General features: G+C 39.1%; 2 protein-coding genes across 6 annotated transcripts in view; one reads left to right on the top strand and one right to left on the bottom strand.

Annotated features, from left to right (window-relative positions):
* Nucleotides 1-1,638, top strand: part of g6pc3 (glucose-6-phosphatase catalytic subunit 3) — a 3,878-nt gene extending 2,240 nt beyond the window's left edge. The window contains exon 6 of the mRNA XM_016513278.1: nucleotides 1,049-1,638. Coding sequence (XP_016368764.1) covers nucleotides 1,049-1,391 — 343 coding nt within the window. The 3' untranslated portion in view covers nucleotides 1,392-1,638. The remainder of the gene's footprint in view (nucleotides 1-1,048) is intronic.
* Nucleotides 1,639-3,827: 2,189 nt separating this feature from the next.
* The window catches only part of tanc2b (tetratricopeptide repeat, ankyrin repeat and coiled-coil containing 2b), a 78,900-nt gene continuing 58,144 nt past the window's right edge, over nucleotides 3,828-24,583 (bottom strand). For 3 of the 5 annotated variants that reach the window (XM_016513367.1, XM_016513370.1, XM_016513371.1), the window contains 17 exons: nucleotides 21,297-21,528; nucleotides 20,210-20,379; nucleotides 18,763-19,370; nucleotides 16,889-16,997; nucleotides 16,656-16,778; nucleotides 16,338-16,574; nucleotides 15,072-15,494; nucleotides 14,900-14,993; nucleotides 12,901-13,034; nucleotides 12,692-12,815; nucleotides 12,430-12,605; nucleotides 11,758-11,890; nucleotides 9,341-9,373; nucleotides 8,936-9,027; nucleotides 8,686-8,832; nucleotides 8,351-8,451; nucleotides 3,828-8,270 (listed from right to left, as the gene is read on the bottom strand). In XM_016513367.1, coding sequence (XP_016368853.1) covers nucleotides 6,194-8,270; nucleotides 8,351-8,451; nucleotides 8,686-8,832; nucleotides 8,936-9,027; nucleotides 9,341-9,373; nucleotides 11,758-11,890; nucleotides 12,430-12,605; nucleotides 12,692-12,815; nucleotides 12,901-13,034; nucleotides 14,900-14,993; nucleotides 15,072-15,494; nucleotides 16,338-16,574; nucleotides 16,656-16,778; nucleotides 16,889-16,997; nucleotides 18,763-19,370; nucleotides 20,210-20,379; nucleotides 21,297-21,528 — 5,013 coding nt within the window. In that variant the 3' untranslated portion in view covers nucleotides 3,828-6,193. The remainder of the gene's footprint in view (nucleotides 8,271-8,350; nucleotides 8,452-8,685; nucleotides 8,833-8,935; nucleotides 9,028-9,340; nucleotides 9,374-11,757; nucleotides 11,891-12,429; nucleotides 12,606-12,691; nucleotides 12,816-12,900; nucleotides 13,035-14,899; nucleotides 14,994-15,071; nucleotides 15,495-16,337; nucleotides 16,575-16,655; nucleotides 16,779-16,888; nucleotides 16,998-18,762; nucleotides 19,371-20,209; nucleotides 20,380-21,296; nucleotides 21,529-24,583) is intronic. The other 2 variants (XM_016513368.1, XM_016513372.1) reach the window with 1 other exon arrangement.

Here is a 24,583-nt window from a genome sequence, read left to right as displayed (position 1 = left end):
AGCAGTGCCAGGTAGTAACTGGTTAAATGTAATCTGGATTACGTAATCAGATTCCAAAAATGAACTACTTATTAATATAATTGATAATAATAGTAATTATTATTTTAAAATAATTTTATTATTTAAAAGATTACCTTTTTTTAATAAGTGATAGATTTTTTTATTTTTAAGGTTTATTGTAAAATTATTTATTGTACATTTTTATGATATATTAATCATTACTTTTCATCAGCTCACAAACCTCCTGAATTTCCTTCATGTTGCTGACAAAAATGGAATACGTTTTCTTTCTTTATAATTTTATAGATGTTATATTTTATATAGATATTTTTTTTATATAGAATAGAAATCTGTCAACTCAATGTAATAAATGAGTTTGGTCAAAAGTTATCAAAAAGTAATCTGAATACATTACCTAAAATGTGTCATCTAATAGATTACTAACTACAGTTTTCGTCATGTAATTTGTAATCAGTAACAGTAATCTACCCAGCACTGTATGTTAATGAGGCTTTATCTTTATGAACAATTATGGCAAAGGGATCTCAAAATAATATTACCACCTCTTAATCTGCACGTTCCACCCATGGCGCCGTCATTTTGATTTCGCAAGCAACAGCGGTGTACTAGTTCTAATGCCATGGAGAAAGTTTGAGCAAAACATGCTAACGGTTCTGTCTTTGGCTGCACAGACAAGCACAGAACACCGTTTAGAGTCCGAGCCTCAGAGGAGACAACAACGCATGATTTCAGCACGATAAACATGACAATCAGAACCAAAACATGTTTTTAGCAGGTCCGAGCTGTAATGGCTCTATTCTGGAAAAGGGGGCGGGGAGCAGCAGCTCATTTGCATTTAAAGAGACAGGCCCGAAAAACAGCGTGTTTCTGCTTCCACTCAAAATAGGCATTTTCAGAATGATATAATAAATGATCTGTGGAGTATTTTGAGCTGAAACTTCACAGACACATTCTGGGGACACCAGAGACTTATATTACATATTGTAAAAAGGGGCATAATATGTCTCCTTTAAACTCTGAACCGCAGGTCTATCTCACTGGCTAAGAGGTGGTGCTCTCGCTCCGAGTGGATCCGTATGGACACGGCGCCCTTCTCCTCTCTGAACCGTGATGCCGGGGTTCTGCTGGGACTAGGACTTGCACAGTACTGGAAGCCAGGTGGATGGGCTCTTCCATGGGTTCCCAGGACTCTCTGTCTGGCCCTCTCGTCCATAGCCCTCCACTACATCAGCAGTTTCCCCGTGCCCACCGTTCCTCCGCTTCTCTTCTACTCGCTGTTCTTTCTCAAATACAGCATTGTGCCGCAGGTGGTCATGGTGTTGGTGCCAGGATTTGTGCATCTTCTCACAGCCAAACCCAAGAAGGAGTAAAAGTGAATGTCGCAGCTTTTGGTGTTTGAACCAGCCATCAAAACAGTAAGCTCTTGACACAAAAAGAACCATCAGCTTGAAGATCAATCATATATGGAGTTCTGTTCTGTTCTGAGCTTTAAAGAATGTTTTTGGAGCAGAAGTGAAAAGGATTGCTGCACTGCATAAACATTTAGTTTGTGCCAAAGAAAGTCTTGAGTAAAAATGTTTCTTGTTGCTGTTGTTCTTTGATGATTCTTTTAAAAAGTACTTTGTAAAAGGCTGTTCTACTTCGGTTGTTGACTCTGTTATTAATTTTTTTCTTTTAAGTTACTTGAATTGTCTCTTCTTGTGTAGAAACCAAAATATTTTTTTGGTTATAATAAACTTGCTTATAAGCAAAAACAACATTTTCTGTGAAGAACGTAAATGGTCTTCAAAACTCGCCACGAAGACGTTCGTTTTCCAGCATTTGCTAATTATGATTCTAAGGTGTTTTAGATAGTTGCTTAGGTGTTTAGAGTGGTGTTCAAAAAAGGTTCAGGGGCCTCATTTATAAAATGTGCGTACGCACAGATTTGATCTTAGAGTGTGCGTACGCTAAAATCCAAGACAACGTTCATATTTATAAAAACGGTCTTTGACGTGGAAAAGTACTTAGCACCACGTCAGGGTCTGAGTAGGCGTACGCACTTTTCCTTGTGGCAAAGTCGGAGTACTGCAGCTTTTTGAACATTTAAGCTGCAATAATAATAAAAGCGGTGTACGTTCAAGCACCGAATTCATCATAAACAGCAAAGATGCAGTGTAAGAGATTAATTGTGCAGTCAGTGTAGGCAGATTTTTTACTAACGGGAATTTTTGCGAGATTAAACTGACCTTTTTAGTAGCCTAATGTTGAGAGTTCTTTAGGCCTACTCGCACGCTTTCTGTACACAGTTTATTCCAAGTCAAGTCAAGTCTGCTTTATTGTCAATTCTTCCACATGTACAGCACATACATACATTCCATGTTGTTTTTTATTATTATTATTTTATTTCACAAGATTATTTCACTTGCGAAGTCTTGATTTACTACTAATGCGTAAAATAGATACATCAGTTATATTTGTATAAAATACACTATATATTTTTGTGTCAGTACATTAATGAGCAGCATTAGTAAACTGTGTAAATATAAAGAAATGCCAAATCACATGCAGGCTTTTTCATACAGGAGACCATAATTGTGTAATAATTTATTTTATGAAACGTCCAATTTTTCTTTCAATAATGTTTTTTCAAGTTTTGCAAGAATTTTGTGATACTAAACTTTTTATTAGTTGTCATAGCAAGTGATTTTAAAAGTAGGATGGCTCACTTTTTTTAAGATGACTGAAAATTGTACTTGACCTCAATTTCAGACTCAGTAAAGTTTTTTTTCTTTGTGCTCGTCATTCTCAAGCATAGAAATTTGGATATTGACGTGTGCTCTTTCATATGGTAATGACATTAATTAGGGGGCGTTTACAAGGCGGAGATTTAACACCAGCCAGCTGCGAACAATTTCAAGATTTTTGCGATTTATAAATGTCACATCTGGAAGAGAGGCATACGCACGTGTTTTTGTGCGCACGTTCGTTTTCTCTGAATACCATACTTACACACTTTTGAGAAATTATCTTAGAACAAATTTAGGACGGTTTATACGCAACATTTTATAAATGAGGCCCCTGGTCTCTGGTCCATAGATATAGCTAGAGGATTTTTATCATTTTCCAGATGAAAATCAAGTTTGATCACATAGAAATGTAATAGTCTCTTCTCAACAGCCAGTATGATTTGAGGTATCATACATGACTGTTTAAAGGAATAGTTCACCCAAAAATGAACATTTTCTCAAAATGTAGTCACCCTCAGACCATCCAAGATGTAGAGGAGTTTGTTTTTTCATCAGATTTGGAGAAATGTGGCATTCCATCACTTGCTCACCAATGGATGCTCTGCAGTGAATGGGTGCCGTCAGAATGAGAGTCCAAACAGCTGATAAAAACATCACAATATATAAACATGCAGCTTCTCACTTCATAAGATGTTAATTGATGGACTGGAGTGGTGTGGATTACTTGTGGATTATTGTGATGTTTTTATCAGCTGTTTGGACTCTTATTCTGACGGCACCCATTCACTGCAGAGGATCCATTGATGAGCAAGTGCGAGCAAGTCTGATAAAACAAACTCATGAAAATCTGGATGACCTGGGGGTGAATACAAATTTTTATTTTTGGGTGAACTATTCCTTGAATACTTATGATACTTGTTTAATGGTTTGATTATTAGCAGTTAACATGTAACATCTGAATATAAAGTACAGTCAAACCACAATAAAAGGAATATTAGGAGCTCGACCAGTGTTATACATTTCTTATATTGAAACTATTAATAAACATAAACCATATAAAAAGGACAAGTGACATGATAAAAACACATTCTGGTTTATTGAAGTCATTAAACGTTGTCACAGCGCTCTGAAAGCTCACATTTACAGACGAGAAATTCTGCTTAGCAAGCAAGTACATTAAAATCAACTCAAATCTAACTGAAAGATAAAAAGAATGGCCAAACCCTTTAGAGGTAAATGTCACGTCTCTACTGTTGAGTTTGGTGGAGATGAGTGTGAGATTTCTTTTTTCGTCGGTTGTGAACTTTATTTCTGTTTAGTTCTTCTATTGGAGACATATGGCAGATTCACGAATGTCTGTGTATGTCGAATTCAGAGGGGGATGGAGGGTAAATCATGCGTCAGGTTATGTACAGCAAAAATAACTTGCACTGAAAAACCACACCACCCTAAAGAGGCTCTTGACAAGCCCACATCAGAGTCCTGTGTTCTCAAGTGTTATTTATTTAGCTTTTCCCCGAAGCTGACCACGAGGCATCTCTCAATTCAAGCAAGTTTACACTGACAGCAACAGAAAGGTGAATATGGTTGCCTTTAAGACAAGCTGTCTAGATACCTGTCCATATGCTGTATTTTTGAGAAGATCTGACCAAAGCCACATTTAAGCTCGGCATGTTAATAGTATTGCAATCTGAAGCAGAGAACTTCAAAAGGAACTAGCTGAATATTGTATTTTTACACGACAAATACACTATTTCAAAACAGCTGGTTTACTTTTCGGTAGTGTGTGACGCCACTGAACTGTGTTTGACACGTGAGGCTCATCAAGTCCTTGACACGCTGCATTTAGCGACGCATTTGCAAAGGAGAGCAGGATTTTGTATGCATGAACACATTTGGCCACTATATACAGCAAGTACACTGCGCTCTATAAAGGCTGTTATATACACTTTTTTATATCTTTTTAAAAACATAATCTTGCTCTTTTATATTATTGTTCATTAATTTGCTTGAAAAATTAGAATTGCACCAAGGACAATAACTGCTATTTGTTTTCTAGTAGTACAGCTAATCACAGGTTATTTTCCAGTGTTCACCGAACGTTTGTTAGTAAGGACGTCCCGTCCCGTCCCAGATCCAAAACAAAAACAAAACAACAACAACAAAAAAAAAACATCTCCAGCCCCTCAATATTCACATTCCATACAATCCTTACAAATGAATAAAGTGCTCTCTTTCTTCATAATGCACAGACAGTCAGTGCAGACCAAAGTTATGAATAAAAGTTTAAAAGTTAAAACAAACATACTTCACTTGATATACTGACGCTTCTTAGAACAATAAAGAAACTGAAAAAAAGAGAAGAAATTCTATTACTACCTTGCAAACGCCCCTGAAACTTTGTGTTGCGTAGTATACATACTGTAGAGTTCATAAGACGTCTATGGTGTGATACATTCTTCAACTTGAAATACGGCAGGATTGCCACTCCAGTACTTGGTAGTTAACTGAACTCATTTTGTAAATAAAGACTAAGCCATATCCACAAAATGTGAGGGTTACTTGAAAATCATATTAAGCTTATTCCCAAAAAATTGTTTAAACTAATATTATTGCCACACTACAACTGTGAATTTTGACACAAAAAATATTTCTGCTTGAGAGCCAGAAATGTAAGGTAATAACTGTAAAGACAATAATCTCTGGTCATAAACTCATTATTTTGAAATCATTATTTTTTTAAATAGTTGATACCGTTTCCAAAAGCCCAAATCAATAAATACGAAATTAAAGACAAAAAGAAAACAAAATAAACCTGACAGGAAAGCTGCTTTAATATTTCTATACATCATATAACTTAATTATAAATATTCCTCTTTTCCTTCTATAACTACAACTTAGTTTTTCTGAATCAGATTTTCACTTTTTACAGTATTGAACAATTCAACAATATCATGTTCAGAAAGCCTAGCAAATCTGTTTAGGTTCATTGGGAAGAGAGAGAGTAGGATTAGGTGAGGAAGGAATGCGTTCAACACATAGATTGCCAGTTTCATATCTGCTTTAGTGCTGGGAACAATGGCAAGACACACTATTCTTCTGTATGTGGCCTCTGCTGTGGAACGTCAATAAATGTGCTTTCTTATATAATGTGCAGAGCTTTAAAGAACATTTTTTACTTTAACGTACTGTATTCTAATACTCCAAAAGGGTGCTGTCTGAGTTTTTACCAACAGATTGAGTTGACCTAAAGTAGGCACATGTATTTGTACACAGGTATTTGTAACACTGTTTTTTAGTTAATTAAAAGTATTTCTCCTGTGCAGTTTCCTCTACTTGAAATACTGGCTTTAATAACCTGCACCTACACAGTCCCTTACGTAAGACCTGACACAAACATTCACTGTCACTCATACCTTTGTGCCCACCCTTTTGGGTGCCTGTTAAACATTTGACTCCACAAAGGGTCTCTTTGGTTTGATGGGCGAGGTGGGACCTTGTCTGGCATCACGGGAAAGCTGGCGGTACATGTTCTCCTGGTACGCCTGTGCCACGGGCATTGTCCGCGCTACCTTAACATCCTGGTACGTTGGTGCCTGGCTCACTCGCTCCAGGAAGTCTCGATCACGGGCCCCTCCATTGGCAAGCTTGCCCAGGGAGGATGGCTGCGGCTGTACATAGTACTCTTCCTCTAGCATGTGTCCATTTTGGGCATTATTGGTCTTATTGTAGTAGGCAATATTGCCTAGAGATGTAGGTGGGCTGTAGGAGGAAGCGGTGGAGGCTTGGTGGATCAAATTACCAGGCGACGTGGGGCTAGTGATAACCGATTCCAGAGATGACACAGGCCAGGCCCGGGAAGGCTGGTGAAGGTACTGCTGCTGAGTCCTTGCGGTCTTGTCAATGACGCCCATGAATGGCGTGGTCCGGGATCGGGCGGGCTCACCCGAGTACAGTCCGCTCTGAGAGGGTGAGAGGGTAGATGGCTCGTCAAAGCTTCGTTCATATGCAGCCTGCAGCGGGATTTCCATTTGGGCCATGGAGGAGGAAGGCCTGAAGCCAGGGGCTAGATTGCAGCTGGAACCTGAGGAGATATTACTGCTAGATGGGGAGAAACGAAGATTTACACTCTGGGAGTGGATCAGTGGTCTGGGGGTCGATACATGCTGTTTTAGGTCACTTGTATTGGCACTGATAGGTCTGCGCACTAGGTGGGGGATCTCTGGAGAGCCCAGTTGGCATGGTGGCAGAGCAGAGGCTGCCACTGCTCTCTCAAGTTCATGCTTGGAGACAGGATAGTATGCCGCTGACTGACTACGGCTTATCTGGGGGGTTTGGCTGAAGCGCATGCCTCCGGGTCCCCCTGTAGCTGAACGATAGGCTGAAGCAGGACGCTGAGGGATCTCATCTTTCCCCAAGTTTGACTCCAAAACCCCAGCAGGCCCACCTCGGCCCCCATGCTGACACAGAGCTCCCACACTAAGGCTGGATTGCACTTGAGACATTGACCGGCCATCCAATGAGGGCTGGTACACCAGCCTTGGCTCTCGATCTCTCTCCCTGTCTACATCCATAGAACTGCCCTGGTACCTACTGCTGAGTGGATGTGCCAACTGGCTGTACATACTGTTACTGGGCTGGTTAGTGCGGACGATCTGTGCCATAGAGGGCTGCAGGCGAAGACCCTGAACCTGGTGGTGCTGACTGGTCTGAGAGCTCTGGGAAGGTTGCGACTGGAGTTGGAAGGATCGCTGGCTGCTCATCTTCAACAGTGGTGATTTAGGGCGGCTAGGTAAAGGATCCTGTTGGTAGCGGACTGGAGAGCCAGACTGGGAACGATATAGACACACACTCTCAATTGGAGGGCTACCTCTGAATGGAACCCCACGCCTAAGAGGAGATGGCGGAGGACTCTGGTAGTCCATCCCCTGGTTCCCTCCACTGCCCATGGGTGGAGGGCTGAACCGGTAGGAGGACTGATGGACTGGCGAGGTGTGGGGTGGACTCTGGTGGTAGTGGGAGTTCTGATGTGTTGGAGAGATACACGGGGAGGTGGACTGGTAACTATGATGGGTAGGAGATGACATGGAGGAGGAGCTTGGGTGGAACTCAAAGGCCTGCCCTCCAAATAGGTAGCCAGTGTCATGATGGCCCGGAGAAAGGGGTGGACTATGTATAATGGCAAGGCTCGAAGCATTCGAGCGAATATCAGAAGCAAGACCAATAGACACAGCCTCTAGCTCTTGTTCCAGGAAGTCATCATCCTCAAACAAGTCTTGGACAGGCTCCATGTCATCCAGTCTTGGCTCAGGGGGAGGGGTATGATGAGGGGGCTCCTCATCTTCCTCCACTGGTAAGGGAGATGGTGGTGGGGATGGAGGAGGCTCAAGCTCTGGCTCCTCTGATTGGGTAACTTGCCTGTACTCCTCATCCACGCGCTGAAGGAGACGCTGGATTTCACGATTGTTGGGACACAGCTTTATGGCTTCCCTCAGGTCATCTAGTGCTTCAGCGAATTGCCTATAAAGCGGCAATGGAAATATTAAGCCACCCTTAAGTAACTTGATCCGTAAGGAAGGAAAATAATGGAAGAACCCTACCTGCTGCTACGCTTGGCACGGGCTCTAGCATAGAATGCCTCATAAGACGTAGGCTTCAGTTCCAGAGCCTTGGTAGCAAACTCTTCCGCCATGCCAAAGTCCTGGAACCAAGAAAGTGTGTTCAGTTAAATCTATTTCATTTTTGTAATTTGGGGGTTGACATTTCATTAGTTTGCCCAGTTGTACTAGACATATATCAGCAAGGTTCTCACGACATGCTGCATACTGCAGTTACAATATTACAGCATCACACAAGATTTTTAAGCCGAATTTTACGGTGTGCTAGAATGACACCTTGCAAAGTGTATTTTTAGAAACATTCATGCTGTTCTCACATTCATTTTCCTCCGACAGCGAGACAAGTTCAGGAACAAAGACACTTTGAGCTCCTTAAAGGTCTTCAGGTCCTCACTTAATCCTTCTCGGGGAAATTTCTTCAGAGCATACTGGTAGCGCTGAGCTGCCTCCTTCACTTTACCCTTCTGTAGGTGAAAAGATGATTGACTGTGTAAATACACAGAGTCTAGGACTTTGTTCTAGGCAAATCTGTGCAAACATCAGAGGTAAATTTTGAGTAAATCTGACCTTGTAGAAGCCATCTCCTTCCTCTAAAAGTTTACTCAGTAGGATAATCATGATGTCAGGTTTAGATGTCGCCATTGCCCAGGTAGCAGGACCTATGGGTAACAGGATGTTTGATGGGTCAAAATGAACAACTGGTTTGAAGGAAAAACATGGAGAGAAAGACAGAGGAGTGCAGAGCGCTCAGGAATCATAACAAACAGATGAAGGCGAGGACAACAGGATGAGGATGCCTTCAGGGTGAACTCAAGTTCTCATTCCCTGTAACCTTTCATTTTTAACACTTCAGGACAGTTTACAGTGCCAGTCAAACCTGCAGCACCCAAACACGCCACTGCACACAGAACAGAGAGCTGTCAGGATGCCTGAAGGGAAGCAAGATGCAAGCAGCCCGAGCACAAGCATTACCTCCTTTATGCCGACTTGGCAGTGTCTGACATCCTGTGGCCGGAAGTCAGGGGTTGTGAGAGCGAGGGAATGAGGATCGGGGTTGCGGGAGAATAAGATGGGGTGAGTGGCACAACCATAGGTGGTAATGAGAGTGGCGTGTGTGTAGGTGAGTGAAAGTGAGAGTGGGAGAAAGAGGAAGTTAAGAGTAATGCAGTGGTCGTGGAAGAAAGGTGAGGGGGAACACAAAAAAAGCAGCCGTGAGTGGTGGGGAAAAAGAGCTTCAGCTAAAGAATTAGAAATTAAAAGTAAAACAGCAAAACAACACCAGCACTAACAACATTAAACTACCTCTTACCAACAATTGAATTGACAAACAGAGAGAGTAAGGCAGTAAAGAGAAAGAGCAACAGAGCAAGAGAAACAGGTTGCAAGTGAAAACAAATGCAAACACCACAAACAAAAAGATGCATTAACCAAGAGCAGCTGGAGTTAGTGAAGTAAAGCACAGTGCAGCAGAATGCTAGAGCAGCTGAGCTACATGAAAACACATACACATACATGGGGACTTTCCAGTGATTTCTATTCTTGTAGAACAAGCTAATGATAATTTATCTCCCCTAAGCCGTTTTCTTTTTGGCAGTCGTTGGCTGGTAGGTGATTTCTGGTTTTACTATGCTTATAGAGACGTTTTGTTTCTACAGTATGGGCAATGCCTGAGCCACATTAACACTGGGTAAGTTCACATGCACTAATTGTCAGTCGGAATCAATCCAGTCTGATTTCACATATTCGTTTACACGTGCATCAGGTATTTTGACAGTCCACTTTTTACATTTTACTAACTATAAATTAGGGGTATGCAGCGGAGCCAATATCTGTGTCTGTATCAATCTCAAATGATTAAAAAGTTCTAATTAAAACATAAGTAATAACAAATGTTAATACAATTAAAATAAGAAGTATATATACAACACTGTGTACTGAGTAAGATCGTACAAGATTTAAATCATTTAAATATACATATCAGATAGTAGAACATGTGTATGATGTGGTATTTAGATTATTTACTCTTGCCGAGCTGATTTCTGAGAGCGACACGGAGAGGAAAAAGCAGTGCGGCTATTTGATTGGCACTCATTTCATTCATAGTGCTTACACTCATTCACTTCACACACTCATTATTGCGTAGTGGTTTTAGAGGCTATGTATAATATCGTACTTTCCCTGGGATCACCTGTAATCCAGCAAACACGAGAAGTGACTGTGTTAGCCTCAGCTGAATATTATTCTGCATAATTATTCGTTTTGAAGCCATTATCCATGTCTTTCCGAATAAGGTATTCGGCTTCGGGCACACCCCTACTATAAGTACATGTCAACTAAAGTATTAGTAGACTGTCTGCTAATTACCCGCTAATAATTTATTTGAAAAGCTGATGTATATGTCAGAAGAGCTTTTTTAGCAAATAGTTATTCTGCTCCACTGATCTTTCATAAGCAAAAAGATTAAAATAAAGAGGCACTTTGCAATACGTATGTAAATATATGCATCACAGCACACAGTCATATTCCAGTGTTTGCACAATTTTTTTTCCTTACTGATTGGAATATTTCAGGAATACAATACCCCTTTCAATCAGATGAAAATTTAATTCAGATCAAGCTCAATAGGACAGAATGAGGTGTTTACATGAAGGCTTTTCAATCCGATTAAAGGAACACTCCACTATTTTTGAAAATAGGCTCATTTTCCATCTCCCCTAGAGTTAAACAGTTGAGTTTTACCGTTTTCGAATCCATTCAGCCGATCTCCGGGTCTGGCGGTAGCACTTTTAGCTGTAGCTTAGCATAGATCATTGAATCTGATTAGACCGTTAGCATCTCGCTCAAAAATGACCAAAGAGTTTCTATATTTTTCCTATTTAAAACTTGACACTTCTGTAGTTACATCGTGTACTAAGACCGACGGAAAATGAAAAGTTGCGATTTTCTTGGCCGATATGGCTAGAAACTATACTCTCATTCCGGCGTAACTGCTGCACCCATGGTATGGCAGCAAAGTTCTTGATTATTACGCCGGAATGAGAGTACAGTTCCTAGCCATATCGGCCAAGAAAATCGCAACTTTTAATTTTACGTCGGTCTTAGTACACGATGTAACTGCAGAAGAGTCAAGTTTTAAATAGGAAAAATATAGAAACTCTTTGGTCATTTTTGAGCGAGATGCTAACGGTCTAATCAGATTCAATGATCTATGCTAAGCTACAGCTAAAAGTGCTACCGCCAGACCCGGAGATCGGCTGAATGGATTCGAAAACGGTAAAACTCAACTGTTTAACTCTAGGGGAGATGGAAAATTTGCCTATTTTCAAAAATAGTGGAGTGTTCCTTTAAGCCATCAATCTGATTATTTAGTTGCATGCAATTTGTCATACCGATTTTGGCTCCTTTCTTCAGCAGGGCGACCACCACTGATGTGTTTCTGCAGCCGACTGCCCGGTCCAGAGGACGCATCCCACTGTAGTCCACATGCTCAATCAAAGCCCCATGATCCACCAGGAACTGCACCTGAGACAGAAAAAAAGCAGAGAGAAGAAAGAGACTCAGTAATGGAGGAAATAAGAATAATTTTTAGCTTTTCATCATGCATACATTAAACACATTGAAGTGTAGTGCTGTGGATTTGCACAGAAAATAATCTCTAAAGACTCTTTTCTTGGTTTGTAAAAACAAACACAGTGGACAGATCTACACTTACAGTAGAAGTAAAAGGGGAAGTGAAAGTTCACTGTTACTGGAGCAACATATTTTTTGCAGCTTCATAAAAAATTAAAAAACAAGTAGAAATTATTTTCTGTGGTATACCACAGCACTCCACCTAAGCTGTTCATAGAGCCTAATTTGTTAACCCACTATATTAATTTAAACATAAATATAAGAATTTCATAAAAATGCAATTGTACTTTATTTAGTTTTGTAAAGGTTTTTAATAGTTTGCAATGTTTTCTTATATAACAATTTATTAAATCAATACCATGATAAACCAAGTCAAAAAAAACTTTGAAAACCTAACCCAAAAATGCCAAGCTAACTGAAATATCGCTCACCACTTCTGAGTCTCCATAGAAGGCAGCCAGATCGAGAGGCGTTCGTCCATTTTTATCAGTGTGGTCTGTCGCTGCACCCCTTTCCACCAAGCAGCGAACCACAGGCAGATGTCCTTTCAAACATGCCCAGCTGAGCGCAGTCAGACCCTCCTTATCCATTAGATCCATAGATGCACCTACAAATAAACATAGGATATGAGGTATATCTGATGCAAACCTCATTAAACAGTGCTTTTGTGCCATAAAGGTGTATATCATGTACCCTGAGCCATTAGGAACTCCACTGTGTCCAGGTGCCCTTCTGAGGCAGCCATCATGAGTGGAGTACGGCCTTGTTTATCAGCCAGGTTTACATCTGCCCCATGCAACACTAACAGATCCACAATCTGAAAGAGAGTGTACAGCTGAAACATGGAGACACACTCTCTATCTTTCAAAAATAAAGCTGGAAAACAAGTCTTTATCAATTACCTGCCAGTGCCCTTGACGCACAGAGCTGAAGAGCGGCACGACTCCTCTCCGGTTGGGCTGCGCCACAGCAGAGCCCTGCTCCAACAGCAGCCGACAAACCTCCAGCTTTCCCCGGCCTGCTGCTGCTGACAGCGCTGAGGAGAAGAGCAGGAGGGAGCTGTCAATCATGACACCCAGCTAACAGAGAACATTCTCAGAACACTGGCTAACGTTCTGCTTAGGTTCTCTCAATGTTATGAACAACCATTCTTCTAGTAACATAAACAGAAAGTTTTCTGGTGTTTAATAATGTTCTCAAAGATTTAGCACAAAAACATTATTTATATATGGTTTATGAAACGTTTTCTTTCCTGGAATGTTTTGTTCTTTGTTTTGAACTTGATTTTGTTCTGTAAATTTTAAATAGGCCTTGTTTATGAAAATTGGCCATTGAAGTTTTATGAAATTGTATTTCCCTGCAACATTTATAAGTGGGATGTTGAGTACTGTTAGCCCAGTTCTGTAAGGTCAGTTGCAGTCACTTTTTTATTCTTCAATTTGAACTTTATTTTGTTCTGAACTTGGCAAAAAATGCCTTCAAAGTTGTGAACTGTATCTTTAAATAAAACTTTTAAGAAGTCATCCATTCATCTATTCTGTTATCCAAACCTATTTGTCCTTATCAGGGTCACAGGGAGCTGGATCCTAACCCAGCGTCTAGAGCCACAGGTGGGGAAACTCCCTGCATGCATGGCCAGTCCATCACAAGGCTCACACATAGATTTGAATAAGTCATTTTTTGATTAATTTCTCTTCCTTTGATATAGTATTAAGTGAAAAGGTTCAGTTTTACTTCAGCATAATCAGTGGCACAGTTTAACTCCATGTGGCTCAACTTACCCCTCAATGGGGGCAAGTTGAGCCAAGAGTCCACCTTTTTTTTTTTTGGAAAGCCATATTTTAAAATCAGTTTATTTTAGCTCCATATTGATTATTCCCAAGGATGCACCACATCCTGAAATTTATGTACATATTTAAGTTGGACCCATTTACTGTCATGTGCTCACTTTAATCACACCGCAAGTAAAAATTGGCTCAACTCACCACGCTCTCCCTATATATATATAATTTATGTACATATATAAATAAAATGTATGTATTCTGTATATATGTACTCTTATATTTATCAATCATTTTTAATTCGATCTTCATTCGCAATGCTTTCCCTCACAGTTTTGTACCTTTATCTTTTTGTCCGCACACACACACATTTGAACCCCATAACGTAGGGAATACCAGGTACACACTAACACTGTGTGTGTTTATGTGTGTGCATACCTACTGTGTTTACCATTTTAAGTGGACCAGTGTACTCACTCGCTCTTGACTTGCTGTTAAAAGTCAAAGTTATGACTGTTTGAGAAAACTAACCAGTAGGCTATCTACAAAAAAGTACAGATGCACCGATTATGATTTTTCATGGACGATTCCGATTGTCAGCAAATGGGCTGATTCTGATACCGATAGCTGATTTTTTTTTTTAAGCAAGAGACAAGAAAGAATGAAAGACTACATGAACAAGCTGTTTATTTGCTCTATTACAGGCTGAATTGGCCTTCAAAAAAATCTGTAGCCATTTGAAATTAGAACAACCACTGCATTTTAATCACAGTCCAAACAAAGATGCTACATACATGTAGCATGAGCATGTTATTTTTTATTTCAAGTAGATTGTACAATTACAAGACTTAAAGCAAACAGAGTGATCTGACTTTAGCTTTGTGAAATTATGCTAAAAATGCACATTCACTCTCTGACAAAGGTTAAAAAGTCTTACAAAATTACTTAATATTATTTAATAAAATAATAAACAATTATTACAAAGCAGTTTCAGTTTCGGTTCGGGCCCAGAATTTTCATTTTGGTGCATCCCTGCCATGCCAGGTAGGATGCTGCCTCAGTAGGCAGCTGTCTATGCAGGCAGCTTAGATTGAAAAATCCTATATAAGTGGAGCTCTACCTGTCTCACCCCACAGGGTATCATAGCTGTTAATCTGGGCGCGTTGAGTGTCCTCTTCATCCCTCTCAGGCAAGTCCAAGAGATAAGACACAATCTTAAAGACACAGATACAGTTAGTAGCTATATGAGCAAGGAGCATGCAAGGAATTGTGTGACACCAACAGGCCATTACCTCTGTGTAACCCATGCTGGCTGCTGCTATAAGGGCCTGCTGTACTGCCACGCTCTTGTTGAAGGTCACAGGCTGTGGCAATGTCTGCTGCTGAGTCTGTGCGTCCGCTTGCGTCTGTTGTTCGGACTCTTCTGCAGTCTCTTCCTGCTCCTCCACCTTCTGCTCGGACTCCTGCGGCGCCTCCGCTGCATCGTCCTGTCGCTCAGGGCTGGAGGGCTGTGACTCCTGGGGCGTGGCTTGTGTGGGAAAGGGCGTGGCATCTGGTGGCGTGGGGGAGGGCGTGTCCTGTGACTGTGTAGGGGAGGGGCTCTGGAGGTGCATCTGACCCCAGTCGCTCTGAATGAGGAACTTCACCACCTCCAGATGTCCTCTAAGAGCAGCATGCACTAGGGCACACTGACCATGCTTGTCCAAGTGGTCGAGCTAAGGAGAGGACAGACATGCACATAAATATCATTCTGCATGGTCTGATGCGAACTGCAAAAGCAAAGGAACCGACTAAACCATAAGCTCCAGTCTGATTGACTGGCTTTATGCAAATTCTGTGAATCCTGGATGGATTTTTATCAGTCCCACAGGCAACCAAAGTGCATTTTACAAGGTACTGGGCACTAAAATATTTGCGCTTCAGGGGAAGATCTAGTAGTCACTAATTTTGACAACATTTGCAAGGTTGTTATCAAACCAGAATTTTGTTTTAAAATATCTGAGTATCTGATTTAAAATCTACCTTCTCCTCAAAGTCACATTAAAAAAATTGGTTGATTCTTGATCAGAATAAGCTGCAAAGTAGATCAGACTTTACACCAAGATCTAGTAAATAAATACAAGTAGCAATGTTATCAACGTTACTACACGAATAAGTAGCGTAACAAAATATTGGTATATCAAGCAGAATCCCAGCACATTTTACATATTGTTCTTGTAGTGAAAAACATTTTTAAAGATTTCTTTATTTATTTAAATGTACAGTACCATTTAAAAGTTTGGGATAAGCTAGATTTTTTTTAAGAAAGAAAAGAATGCATTAAATTTATAAAAAGTGACAGTAAAGACAGTTATGTTGTTACAAAAGATATTGATTTCAAATAATTGATGTTCTTTCAAACTTTTTATTCATCAAAGGTTCCTAAAAAATAAAAATGTATTACGGTTTTCACAAGAATATTACTGAAACAAAGAGTGAAAAATTTAAGGGGGTCTGAATACTTTCCGTACCCACTGTATATATATATGGTGATTTAAGAGTGTCAGACACTCTTGTACCTTTGCTTTCCTCTTGCAGAGAGCGGTAACTATGCCCAGGTGTCCAGCGGCGGCGGCGTAGCCAAGAGGAGTGAGGCCGCTCTCAGATGTTGAATCTACACTGGCACCATATTCCAGCAGCAGGTTCACCATGTCCACGTAGCCCAGGTGAGCATGCACACACAGCACCGGAGCGTTGTTCAACACCTCTGTACGGTAGTTCACATTAGCACCACCCAATATCAGCAGCCGGGACACCTACAGAAAATGAAAGCAGAAAAATCTATCTAATGCTGTGGAGCAAGAAACAAATGTAAGATCTGTAAATTTGAGCAGTACCTTTATGTTAGGTGTATAAAGGTTTCTGAGCGATGACAGAGCTGCTGATAAACTCTCTGTGCTGTATGACACCCACAGCCCTTGCAAGATGGATGAAGAAACTCCGACCTTCTTACTCAGGCCCTACAGTACGATGAGAAAATGAGACGAAAAGCCTTAATGCATGAAAGCTTTACCTGTAAAATACAGGCATTATGGCGATCTGCTAACACATACTTGCATGACACTCTTACCTTGAATATGTGTGCTTTCAGTATATGGTGACCCAACTCAATTGTCTGCTGTCTATTTAGTTTGTTTTCTTGTCTGGAGAACCAGAAAGCCAGAAGCGTGTGGCCATTCCTTAAAAAACAAGCCAAAAAAAACATGTAAGAAATCTAAAATACTTCACAGTGAAACTGCACCTGTCACAAAACCCTGAAGATACAATCTGCTTCTCAGATTTCTTTAAGACTTTAATCTTAAAATGTCAATTAAATTCAGTTTGATGAGATTTAATACCATAGAAAGTCTTAAATATCTTAAATGATATAACATGCATGTTGTTGGCTCTGTGATGAATTGCTTTTGTTCCTCTGTTGTAAGTCACTTTGAATAAATGCATGAATGCAAATCTTACAAAATTCTTAATTATTATTTAGGAGGTCTTAAATTTGGGAATTTCTAGTGCAATTATAAAATGTCAAAAGCTGATGACGGGCTGCCTCGTCACAGGAAAGAGAGACTAAAACATTATTTAACACATTGATCACTGTTTTTTAGTAATATTGACATACTTATATAAAAAAAAATGTAATTCGTTTTTTATTTTTAGATTTTTTTTTGCTTCCATTTTAAATTTTGTTAAAGTTTAGGTAATTTGTGTTTGTATCTATATTATTTATTTAGTTTTAGTTAATTTAGTACTTCAACTTAAACTAAACAAAAATGTTGCAAACTAGGTCAAATAAAATGCATATTTTATTTCAATTAATGAAAATGTTTCTTTTATAGCTTTATTTTTAGTTAACAATAATAACCATGACATTGATTCAATATATAGATTTTACAAGTGTTGGCGCAATATATTTTTATTGCCTTTCTTCAGGCACATTATTATTGTATTAGCAACATCCAATATCGATTGACCTCTAATTCGTATGTATTGACATATTAATGCATACATAAACCAGTTTTAATACATATGTATATATTAAATAAAACATGTCTCGAGTTTTTTAAATTTGCATTTATCCTGTTTTACAGCTAAATGTGTGTCTGTTTAATTAAAAATGTATTTTTAGATTGTATGGGTTTGTTCCTTATGGACAGATGGTATTCATTTTACTTGTGCAGATCTCAACAAACTCCCACCTTGACTAAGCTGGTCTTTAGATAGATCATGTGACACTGAAGACTGGAGTAATGATGCTGAAAATTCAGCTTTGATCACAGAAATAAATTACGTTTGAAAATATATTTAAATAGAAAACAGTTATTTTGAATATTTCACAATATTGTTTTTTACTGTAATTTTGAGCAAATAAATGCAGCCTTGTGATCATTAGAGACTTCTTTACGCATTCATTTTTTAATAATATTTTACCAGCCTAAAAGTTTTAACGTTAGTGTATATACAATGTTAATTTATGTGTTTACATATATGTTCTATAGCAAGAAATATACAAAGCTGACAAAACATAAGCATTTTTACAAGTGGACTTTCAAACAACACTGTAAGTAGCGTCAATGCAGTTAGTCATTTTTGATTATAGCTTACAGCTAGCTATAATTTAGTATTAAATATAATTTCTATTGAATGGGAAGTTTGACTGTAGCTATAGTTTCATTACAGGTTTTTCATTATTGAGTGCTCAATCATAGAAACCCGACAACATTTATTGTGCATATATACTGTATATACACTAAGCTGGTCTTTAGATGGTTTGGTTAATCTATGTGCCCAAAACCACTTCAAAACCAGCAAAACACAGGCTGGTAAGCCAGCAAACCATCTTAGGCTGTTTTAAACTTTCTGTGTGAGCAGGAGAGTTTGATCATTTATTCTTTTTCACTAGACAAAGCCCATTTTTACTCGTATTTGGTATTCCAGTGCATTTTGTCAGACCTGGGATCGCAGAGGAACTTGGTCTTCTCTCCCTCTTCTCTCCATATGAGCCATTCTCTAAAAGAAGGGTGCACAAACATGCGTGTCCCATCCCGTCTCTTCACCAGGAACACAGACAGGTTCTCAATCCTCTGCTGGAAGTCATCCCATTCCAGCGTGCCCTTCACCGAGCTGCTGTTGATGGCCTGGTAGATCTGCTCATCGGTGAGCGGGTGCAGGGAGGCCAGGGCCACGTTGAGAAGCGGCAGGGCCCTTTCGAAGGACGACTGTGTCGGGAAGCGCATGTTACACTGCAGAAGGTAAACTTCAGCTAGACTGACCGGGACCACCTTGTAGTTGGTGCTCTTGAGCACCAGGTAGCCGCGCTCGATCAGGTCAAAGGTGAGCTTCAGGTAGAGGAAAGAGCCCTGGCTGAGGGCCTTGAGGTGGGAACTGAGCTTGCCGAAGCTGGTGTTGTCCATCTTTCCGTTGAGGGAGATGTTGTTCTGGATCTCTGTGCTGCTGTGGATGCGGTGCAGGATGTAGCCCTGGAGGTCGTGGTCGATGGCGTCATTTTCCTCCAGGGCGTCCAGAGAGATTTGGTGGAAGGGCAGAGGTTTGGTGATTTCCTGGAAGAAAGAGGTAAGATCAGTAACTTCAAGCTTATATTATTTTGTGCTTTTTGATGCGAAATGTACCAAAAAATAGTGTATTTTTTTAAATGTTAAGTCACATTAAGTCATTATTTTGACTTGGCATCTTAATATTTCAACCTAGTTTGTTTACGATTTTTTATGTATTAAATACTCAAAATTTATCAATTTTTGTAATAAGTGCATTTATAGGTAAAACAAAAATGAGCTCTTTATAAAAGCCTATTTTAGAAGTTTGCATGCAAATTAATAATCTATTATTATTTATAATGTAAAATTTCAAAAAGTTCAGTGTTTTTCCACTGATTTTCAACTCAAAACATAAATTCATATGTCATCATACCTGGGTGAGAAATTAACAGAGAAATTAACAGACAAAAATATCCATGAAGTTCAAAATGTGGGGGCAAAAAAAAAAGCTGAAAAATATCCATGAAGTTCAAAATGTGGAGGCAAAAAAAAAAAAAAAAAAAAAAAAAAAAAAAAAAAGCCGCCATAATCAACTTCTGAGCATATTTTCATGATTTCTGAAGGATCATGTGACACTGAAGACTGGAGTAATGATGCTGAAAATTCAGCTTTAATCACAAGTTTTAAGATATATTAAAATCGATATTAAAATATAATAAATATAAATATATTAAAATATATTACTGACCCCAAACTTTTGAACGGTACTGTATTTTTTAGTATATATTTCAAATATTGGAACTGTGCAATGATTCTGTTATTTAAATATTTATATGGTAGAAATCCGAGCTGTCGTTGTGCGAGAATGAGACATATTAACAGTCATAGTGTGTTTGTGTGTTTACCTGCAGAGAGGTTCTGACAGTCACCACCAGTTTGAGCCAGGCTGGGAACTTGTTAATGGTCTTACAGAGGAAAGACACAATAGTGTCACCATAGTCTGGTTTGTGGAACTCAGCCTCATTCAGACCATCGATGAGAATGATGAGGTCTTCATCTGGAGTGATCTTCCTCTCTGAGGAATAACAACAACATACAAACTTTTACACATGCAGTAAATCTTTTGAATTACATTTCTGCATCTATTTTACATTAAAGGAATAGTTCACCCCCAAATTATTATTTTATTTATTTATTTATTGCTGAAAATTTAGCCACCCTTAGGCCATCCATCATGTAAATGAGTTTGTTTCTTCATCAGAACAGATTTGGAGAAATGTAGCATTCCATCACTTGCTCACCAATGGATCCTCTGCAGTGAATGGGTGCCGTCAGAATGAGAGTCCAAACAGCTGATAAAAACATCACAATAATCCACAAGTAATCCACACCACTCCAGTCCATCGATTAACATCCTCTGAAGTGAAAAGCTGCATATTTGTAAGAAACAAATCCATCATTAAGACGTTTTTAATAGGAGTCCATAATCCATAATAACGCTTCCTCCAATGAAAAAGTCCAAATGTCCTCATATCAAAATCCCCATGCATATTTATTTAGAGCTGTTTTGGCTTGTAAACGGTGCTTGATCTGTGCATATTTCTCTCCTGATTCAGACGAGATGACTTTTTCACTGAAGAAAACAATATTATGGATAGAGGACTAGCATTAGCTTTTGGCTGCACAAGACGTTAAATGTTGGACTGGAGTCGTGCTGATTTTTTGTGATTATTGTGATGTTTTATCAGCTGTTTGGACTCTCATTCTGACGGCACCCATTCACTGCAGAGGATCCATTGGTGAGCAAGTGATGGAATGCTACATTTCTCCAAATCTGTTGTGATGATGAAACAAACTACATCTTAGATGATCTAAGGGTAACAAAATGTTCAACAATTTTCATTTTTGTATGAACTATTCCTTTAAAGATATAAACACAAACTCTTGATTAATCCACTCATGTGCTTGTTTATGGCTGTTGATCTCTCATGCCTTTATACAGTGCATCCAGTGGTTCGAGCACCCCTCGTCTGAAGGCAGTGGGCGGATCTTGGACGCAGGATCGCAGACTGAGCATGCTCTGTATGTGCGGCTCTTTCAGCAGCAGCTCTCTGTACGCGGCGAGCTGTGGCGAGCGACACAGCAGTGCCGCCACGTTGTGCACAAACTCCGGAACCAGGCAGGTGTAGGCGTTATCTGCCTGACAGTAGTGATACGCCACGACCTGCAGGGGACGGCAAAGAGAAGCACAGGTGAGAGATACACCAGACTGCAGAATTTGTGCTGATCGATCGCCAGTTTGCTGTAATACAAAACAATTATAAAATGTTACTAATAATATTGATTATGATGTGAAACAACAGTCCCCAAATGAAGAGCAGAAAGACAATATGCTGTGTGGCTGTAGTGCATTTTTATTTGTCCCCTGAGAGATTTGAGTGGCACAGTGCTGAATTGCAAACATTTTCTCCCTCAAATTAGAATGAGGCCATGGCAAGCCTTTTATCATTAGTTTCTGTGGGACGCTCATCTTTGAGACAAGTGCAAATAATTGGTTCCATTAAAGCAGTAATTAGCTTAATCAGCTGCTTTAAAGGGGTCATATGATGCTTCTTTCTTTGCGTACACATTTGGGCGGCATTATGCTAATATTTCCACATAGTGAGGTAGATATGTGGGGGCGTGTATAGAGCTGTTTACACAATTATATTACACTATGCTATTTAAAGACAACATGTTCTGTAAGCATTTCTGCATGCCAATCATTTTGCCCATTCGGGATTGCTGACATCTGGTTGGCTGACAAGAACGGGGGGGGCGGAGTTTTGGAAAGAGGACGTGTCATTGAAGTGAGCAAAATTGTGGAAAGCTGACATCTGCACTTTTAAGCATTGTTGGATTGTAGTATGTTTCTAGCAAATACTTATTGCACCTGAAATTGGAAGCGTCAGTAGAAAATAAGGTACAAATCACGGCTGCATTGTATTTTCACTGAGAATACAGCTACAGTGTTCAAAAGGAAATCAGCACAATGTAGTGACACCTTCCCAACTCCGACTTCACCTTCATCTGTCCTGATGTTCATTATTCAACACTTCTGAAATAAGCGTGAAGCAGACCGAGCAGGGGGCCCAGAGCTGCTCGTAATACAGCAGAACTTACCGAGAGAGAGGCAGATAATTACTGTAATGTGCTCCAGTCAGACTGGATGCCTATGGCGCTTCTGAAAGCTCAAGAGTTTCATGCTTACTGCATTTTACAGAATATATTCAGTTGAGTTTGGTGAACTTTGACGTGCATAAAGGATCTAAACGTCACATATCGGCTAAACTCACTTTCAAAACTGCATGGTTTGCAATGCAGGAAAGTGGAGTATATTACACATTTTAATGTTTTGTATTATTTAGGGTAAGGGTTATTTGTGATTTAATACTTATTCAAAACAGAATCTATCTATAGTCTGATGTTTATTTCATATTTAGATTTGATATATTTATGTAATATTTTAATATTGTACATTTTAATATCAATATTATTATTTATAATATAATAACTAATTCTAAAATGATTTATGATATTTACATAAACTAGTGTTTAAAATTTTGGGTTTAGTTTTTCTTTTTTTTTTTTTGGACAGCGAAATTAGTGTTTATATTCGGCAAGAGCACATTAAAACGATCAAAAGTGACTGTAAAAGATTTCTACTTCTGTCAAGTATTCATCAAAGAATAAAATGTATCACCGTTTCCACAAAAATATGAAGCAGCACAACTGTTTCAACACTGATAATAATCAGAGCATCAAATCAGCATATTAGAATGATTTCTGAAGGATCATATGACACTGAAGACTGCAGTAATGATGCTGAAAATTCAGCTTTGATCACAGCAATCAATTACATTCTACAATATATTCACATAGCAAACAGCTATGTTAAATTGTAATAATATTTCACAACATTACTGATTTTACAGTATTTTTTTTGTTAAAATAAATGCAGCCTTAGTGAGCAGAAGAGACTTCTTTCAAAAACATTAAAAGATTTTACAGCCTGCATGCTCATGTTACAAGCAAATACAAACTAAAAAAACAAAACATTCTTTTTAACTAGTCCTGTTCAATGCACAGCCCTCTGTAACCACACCATTCGGAGAATTAACAACAACTTGGTAATCATAGTTGGCTAAAACATAACCCACAATGTTTTACCTACTATGATGTAAAATAATGTGTCTCACCCATTTCCAAATGCTACACCACTGTTACTGCATCTCTGCATGATAATTCAGTTTGACGTGCATTATTGTGGACTCCAGAGAAAGGATTTAAAAAGCAAGAGCGACAAACACCAGCAACATCCCCTCAAGCTCCACAAACTCTGTTAATGAGGTGTGATGGTTTAACGGCGAAAGCTCCGGTCATAGGGGTCCAGTGGCGCACAGATTTGACAGATTTGGAGAGCCAAAGGCTACACAAATCACAGCGCAGGTGGAGGAGATGATGGAGAAATGAGAGATCAGATGCAGAGTCCTGGCTGTGACAGCCAGAGAGAGGATCAACTATATTAGAATACTAAATCACTCATACAAATGTTTTAAAAGGACTTAAGCCATCCAGAAGGGTAGAAAGAGAGAGTTGATTTTGAATGCATTGACTTAACTAGATCTAATAGCATGGCAAGGAAATTGCTTTCTGCCTGAATAAATATTTTATGAGGCGCACTGGCAAACCAACTTCTCTTTTTTAAACATATCTGCATAATGCAATAGCTGAGACCGCAACAGCAGGTCCGCACAGGTTAAGACGGCCTTTTGTGTGTGAGGAGAAGCAATTCTACAACAGGATTTATTGTGAGAAGATTGATGTGGGAAACCGTCTGTGTGTGTGTGTGTGTGTGTTTCAGCTTCAGTGAGAAACCAGCTTTGATTTCTGATACCAAATGGATGAAGAAGGTAGGTATGTCGTTGAATATGCATAATAGATTTACATATCATGTAACACAAAGATACTAATCCAGTAATTGAAACATGATTTCTGTCACATACATTTAGATAAGAGGCCTTTTTCAATCTAATAGGGTCACAAAATTAACATTTCAACAAATCAATTAATAGTGTATACAAATTTAAGAATAAATAATCATCACATATGTTTCAACATAAAAATATTTTTCAAATATTCCAGAACATAAACATTTGAACTGAAAAATAACAATTAACTGTGCATTTAACAATCAAAAGTGATTTTTTTTTTACATAATTGTATATTAATTATTCTTT

This window comes from Sinocyclocheilus rhinocerous, unplaced genomic scaffold, assembly GCF_001515625.1.
Source record: "Sinocyclocheilus rhinocerous isolate Xijiao unplaced genomic scaffold, SAMN03320098_v1.1 scaffold24, whole genome shotgun sequence".
NCBI lineage: Eukaryota > Metazoa > Chordata > Actinopteri > Cypriniformes > Cyprinidae > Sinocyclocheilus > Sinocyclocheilus rhinocerous.
Note: the sequence above shows the minus strand (reverse complement) of the source record. Positions and strands in the feature narration are given on the sequence as shown.